This window comes from Camelus ferus, chromosome 3, assembly GCF_009834535.1.
Source record: "Camelus ferus isolate YT-003-E chromosome 3, BCGSAC_Cfer_1.0, whole genome shotgun sequence".
Lineage (NCBI taxonomy): Eukaryota > Metazoa > Chordata > Mammalia > Artiodactyla > Camelidae > Camelus > Camelus ferus.
In genome coordinates, this window is record NC_045698.1 from 55706241 (window position 1) to 55725326 (window position 19086).

Below are 19086 nucleotides of genomic sequence, written 5' to 3' on the forward strand. Positions count from 1 at the left end.
AACCAATATTAAGAAATTTGAAGGAAACTATTTAGAAGTTAACACAACTTATTTCAATAATAAATATGAGTAACTTAATTGTGAGAATATTCCTTTCAGAAAAAGGGAACAAAATAATTTCTACTCTCATTTTCTATCTTTGTTTTATTTAAGAATTCTCATTTAGTAGAACATTTCACACTACGTATCCAATGAGCACTTTGTAAAAATATATCTTTTCTTCTCAATCACTGTTTGTTATGATGTGTTGACAGTTCTTTGGTCATTGCCAGCTTCAAGCTACAATGAGATGCATAAAGTGAAATAGCTTCAAACATTCCTGTGTTTTCTACCATTCTGAAGGCAAGTCAGATCAGATACTTGGAAGGCAGCTGGAGGAAGGAATCCTAATTTCAATTTAATGATTGGTACATTGGCAATAGGTGCACTCAAAAAGTGTCCTTTTAAAATAGGGAGAATGAGTTTATTTAGTAAGGCCATTTCTCTAACCTATTGGCAAGAGCACTTGCCAGAGTTTCAGAGAGAAATAGAGAGACTTGGAAGATACCCTTGGAATCCAAATAGAAGTTATACTACCATTAGAATAAAAGTCTAAAATACAGCAGTCTTTTATAAGAACTTGTTCATCTAAGAGTGGGAACATTAATTACTCCTCGGAGATCTTAGGTCTCTGTAATGTTGGTAAACATGGGTCTGCCATACAATCTGATAGATAATAGGTAACTCAGTAAATTTTGTGTAGTCAGTTGGTCCTGGGGAGATAATATGTTTGTGTGCCATGCATGGTTGTGGTAGGGAATTTAATTTTGCATGCTAAAACCCACTGATGCTTAGCTGTGTTTGTGAAGTATATGCAAAGATCACTCCCTGCTGTGTTTGTATGGCTGTGATTGAAATATTGTGATATTTATTTAGGTTAGAAAATGGAATATACTGCATCTGACAGCCTTTTGGTGAAATATTCCAACATGATGGTCCAAAATGCTAAGGAAGTCCTCATAGATTTATGAGCAATAGGAAATGTTAGTATTCCTAATTAAGTGAAAAATGGACTAAAAGAATGATATACTTTGCTTATTGAACTAAAATTAGAGACTATAAAGGGAATGTCAGGGTCTTTAATTGATTGAATTAAGTAAACTTAATCAGAGTTGATAGTCAATGAAATTATTATCTAAGTTGGTGATTTACAATTAGAGTTCTTCGTTTTCTTTGCTAGAAAAAAACATTTTATTTTAAAGTATTCATTCCTTTGTCAAACATGTAAGTGAGCTGTATCATGAGTGTCAGTATCTCTGACATGCTGACATCTGACACACTGACATGCCTCAGTGTCTCCTTTTTTTCTGCTTTTCTCCACCCCACTTATTTTTAGAGCTACCAACATCAAACTTGACAGAACTTCTATCTATAATTATTCACTAAGAAGATTGTGGGATATGTTTATATCAGTTTTTTTAAATAATTATTTTTAAAAGTAAGAAATTTACTTAGAAATCCATACAAATCTGTCATAGCATTGAGTATTTTTACCCCACTTCTGGCCTAGGAGTTTATAAATAAAGAATATCGAGCAGTTATTTCCTTATTTATCCTTGTGTTTGGCTGGAGAAGCTTGGCTGAATGGTTAGTTTAATCTCCACTATTTATAAAAAGGTACAAAATATGATGGGGATTTTTTATATGCTTGATACAAACCCAAGCTTCTTCTTTAAATTCTTTCTGTATTTAAATGAAAGATGCTGTGAGAATTTAGCATCTATGTGTGTGATACTGCTTAGTAGTGAATTCTATCTTTATTTGTATCTAATATAACCTAATGAAAAGAGTTGTATGTAAAACGATACTATAAGCAATTTAAGATAAGCATATTTTTGAAGTTCCTGGAGTTAAATCCTACAAAGTTGTGCAGAGTAGTTTAACTGATCTGGCTTAATTCAATTAAGTTCAAATAGTATTAACAATGAGAGACTACTTGATTTGATGATTAGATAAGATCATTGATGTGATATTTTAGGAGATTCATTTGTATAGATGGCATTTAAATGTGTTCTCTCATATGCTTGTATATGCATATGCATATATTTTCTCTCACATCCTTATTTCTTAGCGAAAGGTAGGCTTCAACACAAACCATATTAAAAGGTGTTTATTTTCTGAAGATGTTTTCTTTTAAAACATATATACCACAAGCCACTATAAGATCACAGTAACAACTTTAGTGATCTAACATTGAACGAACTTATTCTTTTAATTACATATTTTGAAAAAAAATTTAGGTATTTAGTCATTTTCTTTGGTTTGGTAATTAGGAATAGTTGCAAGCATCTGTGGCAGAAACCATCTACATTCATTTTATATTTTTATAGTATACTAGATTTATGCATTGATCTCACTTCTCTTTATGGTAGAAATAGTTTTCATTCATTTGAATACCTACATGCCTTTGTTTATGTAGTTGAAAGGCTGAATGTGTGGAGTGGAGATGTAAAAATTGACTGTAATATGTGAAAGTTAAATAGGGAGGACATATAGTTGGGTAAGAATAACCCGCTTCAACACAAAAATAGTTATTTTATGGACACAATACAGTGAACATATGCTGGGATATAAAGACAAAAAGCTTTATTTTTTATTTTTATTAGAATGAGAGGGATAAATGTAAATATAGTATATCTTCTAGTTATGTAAAAGTCTTGTAGTCTTGGGGCTTTTTTTTTCAGCCAACCATAGTTAAGAGCAGAAGGTGCTCCATAGAGTTTTTACTGATAGTTCATATGCTTCTATATTTATGTTGACATAAAGAATACAGCAGTACTGTTACCTTCTCAATAGAGTTTTCCTTTCTATTTTGACATCAGTAAATGCTAGATGTTGATCCTTTCATAGGTCGAAGGGAGAGGCTTCTCGAAACAGGAGTGACCTCCCTGCCGATGAGGGGCAGGGGTGACTCCGTCATCGTTATTCCTCCTGTACATTCTCAGGTTCCACCTAAGCGTTTGTGGCTGGGATCGGGGCCAGGCTGAGAGCTAATTCTGCAGCATTATTCCTGGGGGCAGGAGGGCGAGACGCTGGGCAGCCCTCCGTGCTTCTCTTTGTCTTCTTCCTGGGTCAGCACACCCACTGCCATGACACTGAAACTAGGAGAGCCATAGTGGCAGGACCCTTTCCTAGGACAATGGTGAAAGTGAGAGCCACTCTGATGAGAGTGAGGGCCCAGAATGTCCTCCCTCCTGTGTCAGGACGAGGAGCTTCGCTGGTGTATTTCCTGTGACAGAAAAGTCAGTTGGGCTTAGTGGTTGGTACCCTGTGGTGATCTGCAATCTAGGAAATGTTCTGAGGACAGGTGTTATTTAAAAGTATGCTAGTTCAAATGTTTAGATGTGACTCCTGAATTCCTCTGGCGAAAAGGTTAATTTTAAAAATGATAACTGACCCGATTCAGTCATCTCTCATGAAGGATAAAGGTGTAAAAGTATAGTGGGTTCTTCTTTCCTGGTGCTTTCAGTAAGCCATCCTTGCGCGGAGACCCCCTTGCGCCGCCACTCCTCTATTTCCCCACCACAAAAGATTCCTCCTGCCCTTGTGTGTGGGATGTGGCTGCAGCCTATGCAGCTAAATCTTGTCTCACGGTTGCACAGGGGTGGGGTTGTCATTGTACTGTGAAAGGCTGTAAAGAAACTTTCTTTTACTTTTCTAAAAACAGTCTTCTCTAGGACAAATTATGACAAGAGGCCAGAAGGAATCTCTTCTTTCCTTACTGAATAGAGGGTGTCTAAGCATCCCTTACATAAAGGACAGCAATCAAACGCTTTTCCTGTGTGATCTGGTGAAGTGGTGTTAACTTTTTAATTTTTTTTCTTCCGGTTCATGCAAAGATGAATCCCTTCATTCCACGATTACAATATGTGTACCTGCTTCCAGGTTTCATTTTAAGGACGTTGCTTTGTTAAACATGTGGAAGAGTTTCCCTAAGCTGTTGCACAATCTTATTGGATGTATTTTTCCCATCGTTAATTAAAATAGCAAATGTGAAGGCTGATAACTGTGTACAGAAGGGTGTTTGATGTAACGTGAAAAGATTTGACTCCTTTGTGTGTGAGAGTGTGATCAGCCAGCCTTGCTAGCGATTTCTTCTGTCTACACTGCCAAATCTTCTATTTAAGTATTGTGAAAACTCTTTGTTTTTTTCAGGTCGAATGAGTGATTTGAGTGTAATTGGTCATCCAATAGATTCAGAATCTAAAGAAGACTGTAGTGAAGAAACAGACCGAAGGCATGAGCTAATTGCTGAAATTTTACCTGAGTTAATTGAAATTGATATATACCACAGTGAAGAAGATGAAGGGGAAGACGAGGACTGTGAGAACGCTACTGACGTCACAACCACGCCCTCCGTGCAGTACATAAATGGGAAGCATCTAGTCACCACTGTGCCCAAGGACCCAGAGGCTGCTGAAGCTAGGCGTGGCCAGTTCGAAAGTGTTGCACCCTCTCGGAATTTTTCAGACAGCAGTGAAACTGACGGTCATCAGTTTGTAATCACCAAGACTGGCTTGTCTACTGCCATGCAACCTAATGAATCTAAAGAAACAACTGAAATCCTTGAAATTACATGGAGACCTGAGACTTACCCTGAAACAACAGAACATTTTTCAAGTGGCGAGCCTGAGATTTTCCCCACAGTCCCAGTCCCTGAGGGAGAAGCCTCAGAGGGACCAGAGTCAATCACAAAGAAAAGTCCTGAGCTTGATTACCTGATGCACCAGCATACTGAATTGGTACCTCTTTTTCCTGAAGAGTCTTCGGGAAATGCTGGCATTGACCAAGAATCTCAGAAAATAGTCTTTTCAAGGGCTACAGAAGGAACATTTGGTGAAGAGGCAGGAAGAAGTACTTTCAGCACGTACACCCCAAGTGCCGTTCCAAGTTCTGCATCAGCAGAAGTTTCAGAGGAAGTATCGTTTACCTTAACAGGAAGTCCACGGCCTGATGAGCCACTGTCCACGGCGGAAAGCTGGGTGGAAATAGCCCTTAGACAAAGTGTAGAGTTCTCGGGGAGTCCTTCTATTCCAATTCCAGAAGGCTCTGGGGAAGCAGAAGAAGACAAAGATAAAATGTTTGCCATGGTAACTGATTTATCACAGAAAAATACTACGGATTCACTTGTTACTTTAGACACTAGCAAGACAATGATCACAGAAAGCCTTTTGAATGTTCCTACACCCACGGTTTATTTGGTTTCTGAACAGCCTTCTGCCGTAGTGCCTACCAAGTTTGTAAGGGAGACAGACACTGTTGAGTGGGTCTTCAGGATATCTCCTGAGGGAAAGGAGAGGGAAGATGAGGAGAAGGGAACTACAGGTACAGCTTCTACAGTTGAGGTACATTCGCCCACTCAGAGATCAGATCACTTAATGTTACCCTCTGAATTCGAAAGCTCAAGTGAAGTGACAGCTAGTGCTTCAGCCTCTGCTACCAGGAAGAGTTTTATGTCCTTGATGACACCCACACAGTCTGAAAGGGAAATGACAAGTTCTACTCTTGTCTTTACAGAAACAAATGTTTTAGATAGTCTGGGGGCACAGACCACCGAGCCCAGCAGTAGCAGGCAACCTGGGGCTTGGGAAGGGCTGTCCATTGTCCCAGGGAGCCCCGTTTCTCTCTTTATGGAGCTGGGCTCTGGAGAAACTGCTGCCGACCCAGAAACCACCACTGTTTCTTCATTTTCATTGAATGTAGAGTCTGAAATTCAAACCCAAAAGGAAACAGCTGGCACTTTGTCCCCACATGTGGAAACTCTATTCCCTTTTGAGCCAACTGGACTGGATTTGAGTACTGCAATGGACAGAGAGGTTGCTGAAATTATAAGCCAAACATCCAAGGAAAACTTGATTTCAGAGATCTCAGGGGAGCCAAATCATGGGGCAGAAATAAAGGGCTTTTCTACAGATTTTCCTTTGGAGGAAGATTTCAGTGGTGACTTTAGAGAATACTCAACAGTGTCTACTCCCATAACAAAAGAAGAAACAGTCATGGTGGAAGGCTCTGGGGATGCAGCATTTAATGATACCCAAATTTCACCATCTGTAATACCTACTTCGGCCCACGTTTATCACAGAGCTGACTCAGAAGAACCTGGTCGCACTGTGGTCAGCACTTCAGCCTTCCCTTGGGAAGAGTTCCCAGCCTCAGCTGAGGGCTCAGGTGAGCAGCTGGTCTCACTAAGCAGCTCTGGTGACCAAGTGTTTCCCAGTGCTGTGGGAAATGTCTCCAATACAGATTCCCCAACTATTGACCAAGGATTGGGAGAAGAAGGTGCTATCGATGAAGCTGATAAAAGATCCACCATTTTGCCAACAGTGGAAGCTGAAAGCACTAAAGCTTCAGTGGAAAAGGGAGAAGTGGAGGTTGACGGCATGGATTCAGTGGACTTTCCCCAGACCGTGGAGCCAGACACATTATGGGTCACACAAGAAATCAACCCTGTAAGGCAAGGAAATGAAAGTGAAGTAGTGGCAGAAGAAAAGATCCGAGATCAGAAGTCCCTTGAATCTCCTCAAAGCTCTGTTGCACCAGAACAAACAAGTTTTGATTCACAAACATTTATTGAAATTGGACTCCAAAGCACAGATTATTCTACACTGACAACCAAGAAAACTTACAGCACTGATAAGGAAATGGAGGAGGAAGGCATTTCCTTAGGTGGCATGTCTACTCCAAATCTAGACTCACCGGGCTTGGAATCATACACAACTCTTCCTGAAGTTACTGAGAAATCCCATTTTTTCTTAGCTACTGCCTCGGTGACTGCATCAGTACCAGCTGAAAGTGTAATTACAGGTTCAACAATCAAAGAGGAAGAAAGTAGGAAACCCTTTCCCAAAGTTATGAGACCAATAGTTAAAGAGTCAGATACTGATCTTTTATTCTCTGGACTGGGATCAGGAGAAGAAATTTTGCCAACCACAGTATCAGTGAATTTTACTGACATGGAACAAGTCACTAGCACATTATATCCCCAGACTTCTCAAGTGCAAAGTTTTGAAACCAGCACCCTAAATGGTACAACTGGAGACTATGAGGGAATGGGAGTTGTGGAAAGTGAAATTAGACCACTCATTTCCCAAACAAACAGCATTTTTGAAGATAGTGAGACAGCAGCCAGCACAACCTTCCTAGAAATTTTAAGTGACACCAGAACTGAAGGGCCCTCTCCAGCACCTCTCACTTTCTCCACAGACACTGAACATCGAACAAGTCAGACACACCATTGGGCAGAAGAAATCCAGACTAGTAGACCACAGCCTATGGCTGATCAAGTCTCTAAAGAGAATTCTTCAACAGCAGAAACTGAAGGAGCAGCAACCTCTTCCACTGATTTTCTGGCTAGAACCCCTGGTCTTGAAGTGGCCAAAGGATTTGTTACATCAACACCAAAACCATCTGACTTGTTTTATGAACATTCTGGAGAAGGATCTGGGGAATTGGATATGGTTGATTTAGTCCACGCTTCTGGAACTACTCAGGCAAGTAGGCGAGGAAGCACCACATTTGTTTCTGATAGATCACCAGCAAAACATCCTGAGGTTCCAAGCGCTAAGGCTGTTACCGTTGATGGAGTCCCAACAATTTCAATGATGCCTCTTCATCCAGAGCAGAATGAAAGCTCCCCGGATCCAACTAGCACACTGTCAAGTACAACGTCATATGAGAGGTCCACAGAAGGTACTGCAGATAGTGTCCAAGACCACGTCAGGGGATTCGAGGATTCTACCTTAAGACCTGACAGAAGAAAAGCCACTGAAAATATTATTATAGATCTGGACAAAGAGGACAAGGATTTAATTTTGACAATTACAGAGAGTACCATCCTTGAAATTCTGCCTCAGCTGACGTCAGATAAAAATACTATCATAGATATTGATCACACTAAGTCTATATATGAAGACATCCTGGGAATGCAAACGGACATCGATCCAGAGGTACCCTCTGGACAACATGGCAGTTATGAAGACAGTACTCAAGTTCAAGAGAAGTATGAGGCAGCTGTTAACCTCTCTTTAACTGAGGAAGACTTTGAGGCCTCTGGTGATACTCTTCTGTACAGTCAGGCAACACAAAATGAATCAGTGACTCCTGAAGACCGAAGTCAGTTAGATCACCTGGGCTCTGTCTTCACAACTGGAATCCCCATCCCTAGCACAGAAACAGAATTAGATGTTTTGCTTCCCACAGCAACATCCTTGCTCATTCCCAGTAAGTCTGCCACAGTTAATCCAGAGATTGAAGAACCAAAAATGGAAGCAAAAACCCTGGATGACATCTTTGAATCAAGCACTTTGTCTGATGGTCAAGCTATTGCAGACCAAAGTGAAATAATAGCAACTTTGGGCCATTTGGAAAGGACACAGGATGAGGATGAAGAAAAGAAACATGTAGGTCCTTCTCTTCAGCCAGAATTCTCTTCAGGGGCTGAGGAGGCGCTGATAGAACCTACCTCCTACGTAAGTATTGGTACTACCTACCTGATGGCTCAGAGTTTAACAGAGGCACCTGATATGATGGAAGGATCCAATCCCCCAGATTCCACTGATACATCAGCAGTTTCAGCCTTTGCAAAGCTGTCTTCTCAGACACCATCATCTCCTCCACTCACTGTCCACTTAGGCAGTGGAGCCTCTGAACACTCAGAGGGCCCCCAGCCAAGTGCTCTGCCGCGTGCAGATGCTGGCATATCTCAAGTACCCCCAAGAAAACCTACATATGTTGAAGCAACTTTCAAACCCTCAAGTGAAGAGTACTTTCACATAACTGAGCCTCCATCCTCATCTCCTGACACAGAATTAGAGTCTTCGGAAAATGAAAGTCAACCTACATTATTAAAACAAACGGAAGCGTCTACTACCACAGAACTAAATGCTCAAAAAGAAATTGAGATTGCCCAGGATTCCCAAAACGAAACCAGTACTCAACTTTCTGGAGAAACAGTCAAGGTATTTCCCAGTATTAAAATACCTGAGTCTGGGACTGTTGTCACAGCTGCAAGTGAAGTTAAGTTAGAAGGTGCTACGCTATGGCCACACTCTACTTCTGCTTCTGTGATTTATGGGGTTGAGGCAGGTGTGATGCCTCAGCCCAGCCCACAGACTTCTGAGAGGCCCACCGTTCCTTCTTCTCTGGAAATAAACCCTGAAACACAAGGAGTTTTGATCAGAGGGGAGGATTCCACAGTAGCAACATCAGAACAGCAAGTGTCGGCGAGAATTCTTGATTCTGATAATCAGGCAACACTAAGCACCACAGAGTTAAATACTGAGCTTGCAACACCACCATTTCCCCTTCTGGAAACTTCTAATGAAACCAGTTTCCTGATTGGCATTAATGAAGAGTCAGTGGAAGGCACAGCAATCTATTTACCAGGTAAGGTCACAACATTGACAACTCTGTTTCCAAATTTGGAAACAGTCCCTTGGTCCTAACATGTATGTGTATATAATGTTTATTGCAATGTTAAAACCAGTGAAGTTTTTTTGTATTCACATAATGGTAGGACAGGCCATAGTATTGGGTCCATAATGAGATGCAAAGAAAGTAAGTATAGATTATTTGGGGGCTTTAAAGATATTCTTTGTATTTTTCTGGGTTTAAGAAAAGACATGCAGTCGCAATATGGAAAACTTTTAATTGTCAATGGTGCAAAAATTCAATTTGTTTTACTCTCAACAGAAGTATTGTTTTGTCTTCTGTCCTGAAGTTATACATCTTAGTTTTAAGAACAGAAAAAAAAAGTATATCCTACTTTTAAAAAAAATCTCTCATTGATGGGTGCTATTAGGGCAATATTGAAATCTGTCAGGCTTTTAAAATTTCAGTAGTAAATAACTCAGATAAACATTTCACATAGTTTGTGCAATATTGGTTATCAGTTCATACTTTTATGTAGTTTCCCTGCTCCAGATAGTCTATGTCATGCCTCTAACACAGTGCCTAGCCATAGTGAGTATTCATTCGTACACATTCAAGCTCTATTTTTTGTCCCCCCCCCCTTTTTTTTTTGTTGTTGTTAGGGGGTGGTAATTAGGTTTATTTATTTATTTTTTAATGCAGGTACTGGGGATTGAACCCAACACCTCGTGCATGCTAGGCATGCACTTTACCGCTGTGCTATAGATACCCTCCCCACCTTCGAGCTCTGCCTGTTGAGGGAAGATTCCTGGGTTTTTTTTACTGAATGGACAGAAAGTATGAATTTGATACTGGTTCATACAGACTATCTCACTTCATCGTCACAAAAAGGCTGTAATGCACATATTATTGTTGCCATTTATAAGGATAGGACATGGAGGTTCAGAGAGATTCTGCAATGTGTCTGGGGTGGCAGCCACACATCACGGTGCAAGTGGGATTTGAACCCAGATCAGCCCCACTCCAAAGTCAATGGTTTTTTCTGTTTTTTCAGTGCTCTTTGGTGGTTTCCTATAAATATGGTATAAAAATGAATAATTGAAATTTAATGATATGTAAACCAGAAATCTTGAAATATTTACTTGGTAGAATTAATTTTTCCTTCAATCTAGCTTGATAATGTTGAGTTATTCACTTTAATGGTCTTCTCCAAGAACATTATCTAAGTAGCAGTATCAGTGGAATCCACAAGTACCAATCACCACCTAGTTGCTCCCTAGAAAAAGGAAAAACAAGATCAGTACTTCAAGGGCTGTGTTAGTTGAAAATATGTTTTGTTTTAATGAATATGTTTTACATCATGGCTGTATGTAGAGGATTACTCTGATTTTTTTCAACCTTACCTTTTGTCCTAGTAATGCTTCAGTTTGTTGTGCTTCAGATAGAGTAAAATAGTCATAAAGTATAACTTTTATAAATGACTTGAAGTATTTCATGAATAAAATTGATCAAAGGTGGTTGATGGATTTTTTTTTATTGTTGTCACTTTATTACCTGTCAATGATTACCTAGGAATCTGGCCAATATTTATTCTTTTGTAATTTAGTTGAAATATACTTCAGGTTGGAGAAACTATCGCTTCTCGGCCTTTTGGCTAAGATCAAGTGCAGGTTGGAGGAACTATAAGACAGAATTCATTGGTAATAACTATACATATAGAGAGAGTTAGGTTTGGCAAATGAATGAGACATGTGTATCAGCTGTCCAGTCCCCAGTGTTTACCTACAACTAGAGCTTGCATCTCCACTGCAAAACAAATCATCACTTTAGGCTAATTCAGTAAACAGGAGCTCCTATTGGATTGCCTTGTCTATCCGTTGCAGATTCAACTTTCAGAGATTAATACAAACTGTTTAGGGAAGAATAAATTCGTGAAAACAAAACTGTTCTAATCTAAACTACTTTAAGTTCACAGAGTGACACCCCCTGCCCCCACCCTGCCAAGTCCTTGTCCCATACTCTCGCATAGTGTCTCGTGTCTGTGGTGGGAATGAGAATGTACTTCACGTTCGTGTGGCACGTCACCGTTTACCAAGCACTTTCACATAAGTGTCATTTTGAATTTGCACTGAGAGCAGCATGTGGCTGTGACGTTGACAATAGCCTTGTCATCTAGGCAGTGTACTTTCAAAAGCAGGAGGCTAAGATGGCTAGGGAGATTTTAAATATCTTTAGAGCTATAGGTGATTTTTAGCAAAATCGGGATGGCTTTTGGAGAAGTAGCTGTAAGCATCCAAATTAACCTAATTACAGTATTGAACCCACACATTCGAATGTGTATGTTTCAAGTCTTTCTAGTAGTCCAGAATTTTCTTAACACTCAGACAGTGTGAGTTTGACTTTCCTGGGTGGGAAAGGCTCAGTAATCTTCTATAGCAGTATCTGTTTACTGAAATATTCATATTTCATAAGTAGACATCTTCTTTTCTTTGTGTGCAATTATTTCAGACCTTCAGGACTTAAAATTTTTGAAAATACGGTTTTTACTCCACATATAACCTATTGATTTCAATTCTTCTGAAAAATGTTTAGCTCTCATTTGGATTCTTAAACATTTGAAACTTAAGCAACTCTGGGAAAAGGTTTCAAATATTATATATAAACTATTAATGTAAATATAATTATCCATGCAATATTACAGAATAATCTGTGTGTTTCAAATAGTATAAAAGTATTTGCATTTAGAAAATGTATATTAAACTGTTTCTCCTCATAAATTTGTAACTCTAGCCTTTATATTGATCTGCTAGGAGTGTCGATTTTCTTTGTGTTTTAATAAGAACATTGTAATATAAATTTGAGGGTTCATTTTAGGTGAGGTTTTTGTATTTGGGTTTGTTTTTATACAGTAGAGTTTAATCCATGTGTTGCTTTTCTTCAAGTATAGTTTAAAGGAGTACATTTGGAACGTGTTTTTGGAAAAAGCATATTAATGTAGCAGAAGAGACTTCAGTGCACACTTTCGAAGAAAAAGTTTCTGAGCATTAAGTGGTAAAAGGCAATAATAATTCAAATGATGGTAACAAGCCAATCTGCTAAAAAGAATGCATGTTCTGTGTATCCAGCCATTTCACATGAACTAACCTCGTTTAAAAGAATACATTTTCCATTCACTGTGCACATACGTGTAATCATTTTGACTAAAATCAATTGCCATTATCATGCCAACTAAATCTGCAGTAGAATATATTAGTTGCCAGATACCATACAAAATATTGTTTAAAAATAATGATGATTGAATCCCAGAAGTGAATAGATGCAATTTGTAACAATTAGCTGTAATGCCAAGATACACTCCAGAGAGTAAAGTTAATGTTAATTTTTACGTGTAGTATCTCTAAATTGCTGTGGTAAAGCTTATGTTATGGTAGCAATAGTTGCATTTTATGCTAAAATATGTTGAAACTTAGAGATGAACCTAACTGCTTTTCTTACTTTCCTGAACACGGTAGGCCCAGACCGTTGCAAAACGAACCCGTGTCTTAATGGGGGCACCTGTTATCCTACTGAAACTTCCTATGTGTGCACCTGCGTGCCAGGATACAGTGGCGACCGATGTGAACTTGGTAAGATGTTCTTGCCCAAAAGTGTAGTGCTTTTCCAGAAGATGTATTGGGAAAGAATTTATATTGCATGAATCAATCAGAGAATTTCTGAGAAACCCATGTGTAGATGAATTATACATTAAATGAAATTTAAATCATAAAGTGATTTAAGTAGGATCTGGGATATAGGGGCAGTTGTTTACTGAATTTTGTGACTGTACCCAACATGCAGTGAAGCTTACTGAGGTCAGCTGTATCTTTGTGGTTCTTACCCATAGGCTTTATAAATGTAAAGTTATGTAAATATTGACAGAAATTATTAGTCTGTCCCCCAGATCTGCATATCAATAAATCATCAATTTAAGGACAATTTTTTTTAGAAAGCTATATTTAAAAAATAGGGAGCCTGGCCAGATGTAATGTCCTAAAAATATCAACCAAGTCCAATCATTCTATTGTTTCATTTAGCATCTCTGTTGCCTTATTGCATGACTGAGACATTATGCTGTACACCAAAAATTGACACATTGTAACTGACTATACTTCAATCAATCAATCAATCAATCAATCAATCAATCAAATTACAGACAACTTAAAAAAATAGGGAGCCTTTGGGTTTCAAGATAACTTGCTGCTGTGATGTGGCGTGGGACCACACCCCCACTGACTACCCCCAGAGGCCAGCCTCACCCACTCTGCCTCAGAGAGTCTTGATGTTGTCCAAACATCCTCCTTTCTTTCGGGTTCCGGAAAATATCACTATCTTTTTACTAAATCTGTTCCTTTTACTCCCATTCTTATTTCAGTTTCCTTTTCCTTAAAAAAGTTTTTAAAGTTTTGATTTGGCTAAAGATCGACCTTGACTCTGAGAAAACAGATGGAATATGTGGGCCAGGTGCTCCTTTGAGCAGCCCTGTAACGATTTTCTCATAATGACTGAGTAAAGGAGGCCTGTGGATAACACTTTAGATTACACAGCAGTATTGAGATAAAACCCCCTGCATTCATGTTAAAAGAGTGCTTATTTGAAAAAAAAAATCAACAAAAGCTAGTAGGGTCTATTTGTGTGCTAATCAGTGAGGATGTAGGTATCGCAATAGATAACATAGAAGGAATAATTATATCTTAAACATCAAACTCACATGTATATATATAAAAGCATTTATGTGGCTCCCATTCCTTTTCACATTAAAATCAATTAAAAATAATTTAATGAGTTAACGTACGTGAAGCTGTTTGATCAGTGGCTGGCACTTAGCAAGCACTATAAAAGTATTTGCCGTCATTACTATATAAAATCATTTTTACTAAGGCCATTTCTTTAGGTAAAGATACAGTCTGTACCTCTTAAGAAATTTACTTTGTATATTCATTTTGAATATTTAATAAAACATTAATTAAATTTTTAGTGGAATTGCAAAATGCTATGGAATAAAGGCATTAATGTCATCAGAGGAGATCATGGAGGTCTGTGTAGAAAGGTTGTATTTGATGTAGGCGTTAAAGTTGGGGAGGATTTTGATACAAACTAAAGCACAGAGACCACAAACAGCAGAATGCATCTGGGGCACCATGAGTATTCAGGAAGCCTACGTAAGCATTTGTGGGAGAGAATATTGGAATGCAAGTTGGATCTAGATGGGTGTAAGAGGGTCCTGGATCCAAGGCATTGGAGAATTTTACTTCATAATCTAGTGAAGCGATTCTGAGACTTCAGCAGGCATCAGGATCACCTAGAGAGCATGGTCAGCCGCACCGTGTCGTTCCCATCCTCCACAATATCTGAGTCAGTAGGTCTGGGTGGGCCTGGGAACGTGCATCTCTAATGTTTTCAGGTGATGCTGCTAGTGCTGGCCTGGGGACCACACTCTGAGGACCACTGCCCTGGGCAGTTGGGGTCTTTGGAATGTTTGAAAGCCAATGAGTAAAATTATCTTGATTGTGTCTAAAGAAGATGACAGTCAGCAGAGTAAGAGCTATGTTGGAGAGGGAAGGGCCCAGAGGCTGTGAGGCCAGTTAAGTAGTTACAGTCCTTCACAGGTGAAGTCACAGAGCATGAGCCAGGACGTGGGGTGGGAGGGCTAAGAGGGTTTTCTATTGGTTTTAGGGCTCATGTGACTCATCTAAAAGCAATGAAGATAATGGCCCTACTCTGAATCTATTTGAAATTTTCTTAGAGTTGCCAGATTGAGCAAATAGAAACATGGGAAGTTCAGTTAAATTTAAATTTCAGATGAAAAAAAGATTTTTTTTAGTGTTAGTATGCCCTAACTGTATTATGAGACATAATAAAATCTCCTTTTTTTAAATCTGAAATTCAAATTTAACTGGCTGTCCTGTATTTTACCTGGCAATCTTACGCTAAATAGGATCCTTTGACCTTATTTGAAAGTACTTTTGTGGCCTTTTACGATTTTATTTCAGATTTTGATGAATGTCACTCGAATCCCTGTCGCAATGGAGCCACATGTGTTGACGGTTTTAATACATTCAGGTGTCTCTGCCTGCCGAGCTACATTGGTGCTCTTTGTGAGCGAGGTAAGGGCTCACACAACATTTGTATGATGAACAGTATTGAGACCTCATTTCAAATGTTACTTCTAGATAGCCCTTTGTCAGAATGATTTGGATGTTTTTTTTAGCAATTTTGACTATATTGTTTTCTGCAGAGGAAATTCACAGGCTGCCTAAATACATTAGGTTTCCTTGTATGTTCACACAAGCTCACATCTGAACAATAATACTGATTGGATTATTGTTGTTTTGCTGATAGAATGGAATTGCAAGCAGGCACACTGAACTGAATTTAAGGACCTCTGTCCACCAAAAGGAACACTGTTGTTATGTATTTTTCCTGGGGACAAACTGGGCATCAACCTTAATCCGTGTTTGTGGCTTGTACCCAGGAATGTTGAATTCAGTGTTCCTTGCCTTTATTTTCTCCCCCTAAGCACCTGAGACTCAATGGGCTTATTGTTCATAGTCAACCGTCTCCGGAAAATGAGTTAATATAGTTGTGCAAATATATTTTCCTTGGCTTAGCAAATACTACAGAAAAGATATTGTGAATCAAGTTTTTCCCCACCGGAGAAGCATCTACTTTTTCTGAATGGAAGAAAGGCCTAAATTCATGATGGCTTGAATTTCGTGATCCCTGTAGTTTGCATTTTATGGCCAACCTGAGAGTGTATTTTAGGTGGTTAATGGTAACATTTCAGAGCCCATCAATCAGAAACAGATTGCATACTCAGCACACTCAGTTTTGGAACATCGATTTCCTCTGCTTAAAGTCATAGGATGGTTTGGCTTTGACAAAAGCGCTTAATGCCAAACTTCCATTCCACCAGACAAAACGAAAATGAGTGTCTAATAACTCAGACATATTAGTCTGGCCCCACATTCTGCTTTGCAGCGTTAATCTGGATGTCACCACAATTAAAGCAGAACTAAAAGAGGCATGCATTGAATTGCCAATGCAAAGAGGTGGGGGATGGTTGGGTTTTTTTAGGGGTTTTTTTTTTCCTTTCTTTTTATTGCATAGGATGAGTCTATTTTAGAATTTTAAAAGGGAAATATGGTAATTGACCAAATAAGATCCTCTTCTTAAAGAAAAAATAGTGTGAAAGATGATATTTATTGAAGAAAACAAAACGGTGAGATACTTGAGACAGTCACAGATGTTGAAGTGATTCTGGCTTCCCTTAGTTCCAGGTTCAAGGAGTGATTCAAAAAATCATTTGTTCAGCATGTGTTTATTGAGCACCTACTGTCTTCTGGGCAGTCTTTTGGGCACTGGAGATAGAGCTCTGAATAAAACAGAGTCTTTGATCTTGGTAACTCAGCATAGTTCTTGGCAGAGAATAAAAAGAGATACTGGTTGTTGGGTACCTTTCAATCTTCCGTATGCTTCCAGATACATCATTTCCTTTGGTTGATGCAGTATTTCTGTGGGTTAAATGGGCCAGAAAGTGAGGTTCAGGAAGGAAATATCATGTGTTCAAGGTCACACAGCTAGTAAATTAGGGTGTGGGAAAAATGAACCTAAGAGGCCTTGGAAAGCCCAAGTTTTTCTCAGGATCTTCACACTTCCAAAGTAACTTTTAAAGATAAGCTTTGTTTTTCTTCCAATATGTGTATCTGATGAAGTCGGTGGTAATATCCATGGAAGGGACTTTAGGACCAATTACCTTTCCCCCCTCTAAAACAAATATTAAAATGTTCTCATTTTTTCTTTCATTTCTGGTGCCATCTAACCTTCAGGGACATTCTATTTTATCTTAAAGCAAGGATAACTTTCATCCACATTATTTGCTCAGGCACAGCTATCCCAGTCTGTTTACCAGATGCAGCTGTGCTCCTGTGATTTATTGCCAGGACACTGAAAGATTTTTTTCCCCTCTTTTCAGGTTGCCTAAGAACAAATGTTTTCTTCATTAACAGCAGCATTGTTGTCTAAACAGTTTTCTATCCAAATTTCGGTGATGACTATCTTGTTTCTTCAGCTGACCTTTTCTGTTCTCTGCATTCGTAACTTTTCCAACTCCCAGGAACTCTAGAGTAGGGGATACATTTGGTGGAAGGATAACAGAGCTAAAATCTAGAAAGGGGTCTTAGATCATTGGAGACAGAGTTCTGTACACACAATTTGCTCCCGGCCAAAGTTAAGATATAGCTTCCCAGTCAGAAGTGCCGAAGCGTTGACAGTTTCTGAAGGCTTGAGGGCTGTATGTCAGAGGTGTTGAAAACATTACCTATGTAGCATAAAGAGAATAGATTTTTAGGGAAATTGTTTAAGACTGATGGTTTCAGCTTCTGCAGTCATGACCAAGAGTTGTTGTACCCTCCCCCACCACCCCTAACACCAGCACGCAAAACGAAACCTGGGACTTTGTAATGTAACATATGCACTATAGGAGTTGTAAAGCCTAAGAAAGTTTTCCAAATGTAGGATAATACTTATGAATGTAGGATAATACTCATCCAAAAGAGTTGCCTTTTAATAAACAATATGTATCACATTATTTTTCGATAAGCTTGTTAAAACAAGCAGACTGCTTCTGATATCACCCTTCAGAATAGCATCCTAGAATATGCTACTTGTCACACAGTCCTTCATCACATATTTGTTGAATTCATGAATAATAAAAATTAAGTGAATCAGTGTGGAGATTTCACTTTCTTAAAAATAAAGTCATCCTGTCAAGTGTTATTTGCACATGTATTTACAATCAGTGGGAAGCTGTGGTTTAGAGAGTACAGATAAATAATCTGTCCCTATTTGGTTTTAGCAGAAACGTTGCCCCTATTTTTTGGACCCATGTTCTGATAGGAATATATGCACCTGCTAACTGAGAAAGATCTTGTAGCACCTACATTTTATGATCATTTGAGGTTTTTGTGTGTGAAAGAGGAAAAATACTTAATCTGCCTTAACAATAAAAAACAAAGAAAGAAAACCAAACTAAAACCACTTGGGTTAATAGAGGATAAGAAAGAGTATATAGAATGTTTTTTCTGATATATTATTCAGTAAGTTAGGGATCCTCTAGAATTGTTAAACTGGATATCTTCAAATAAATGATCATTTCCAAGATTAAGGAAAGCTATGCTGTAACAACATCACATCATTGACTTTGGCAGTAAGGATGTTCTAAAAAATTTTCCGGTTCTCCTCCCCTATAAATTAACCCCTTCTTATGTGAAGATCTGTTTCCTCGCCACCCCTCCCACCTCACCTCTGAATTCTTCCACGTGAACTTCCCAAAAGGAACATCACTACATCCGAGTAGCCAAAATATACTTCATTCTCGGGTCCTAAGTGCTGCGCTTACACCAAACCACCGAGCTGTGTCTTGAGTCCTTTCCTATGAGATCTGGTGGTCCCCAAACAACCCTAAAACAACTCAAAACTTCCGGTGCACTTTGTTTAAATCAGTTAGTCAGCTGGCTGTAACTAAACAACAAGCCTGATAGACTAAACCGAAATAAAGACTGCTCTCAGAAATAAGCTGCATCTGTTGTATGATTATGGTCTAAATCACTGCAGCCAGGAAAAAATGAACTCTCTCGCCAT

General features: G+C 38.9%; 1 protein-coding gene across 4 annotated transcripts in view; it reads left to right on the forward strand.

Moving 5' to 3' along the window:
• Positions 1-19086, forward strand: part of VCAN (versican) — a 105001-nt gene that overhangs the window by 59090 nt on the left and 26825 nt on the right. For 2 of the 4 annotated variants that reach the window (XM_006178639.3, XM_006178640.3), the window contains 3 exons: positions 4195-9423; positions 12921-13034; positions 15438-15551. In XM_006178639.3, coding sequence (XP_006178701.2) covers positions 4195-9423; positions 12921-13034; positions 15438-15551 — 5457 coding nt within the window. The remainder of the gene's footprint in view (positions 1-4194; positions 9424-12920; positions 13035-15437; positions 15552-19086) is intronic. The other 2 variants (XM_006178641.3, XM_032475461.1) reach the window with 1 other exon arrangement.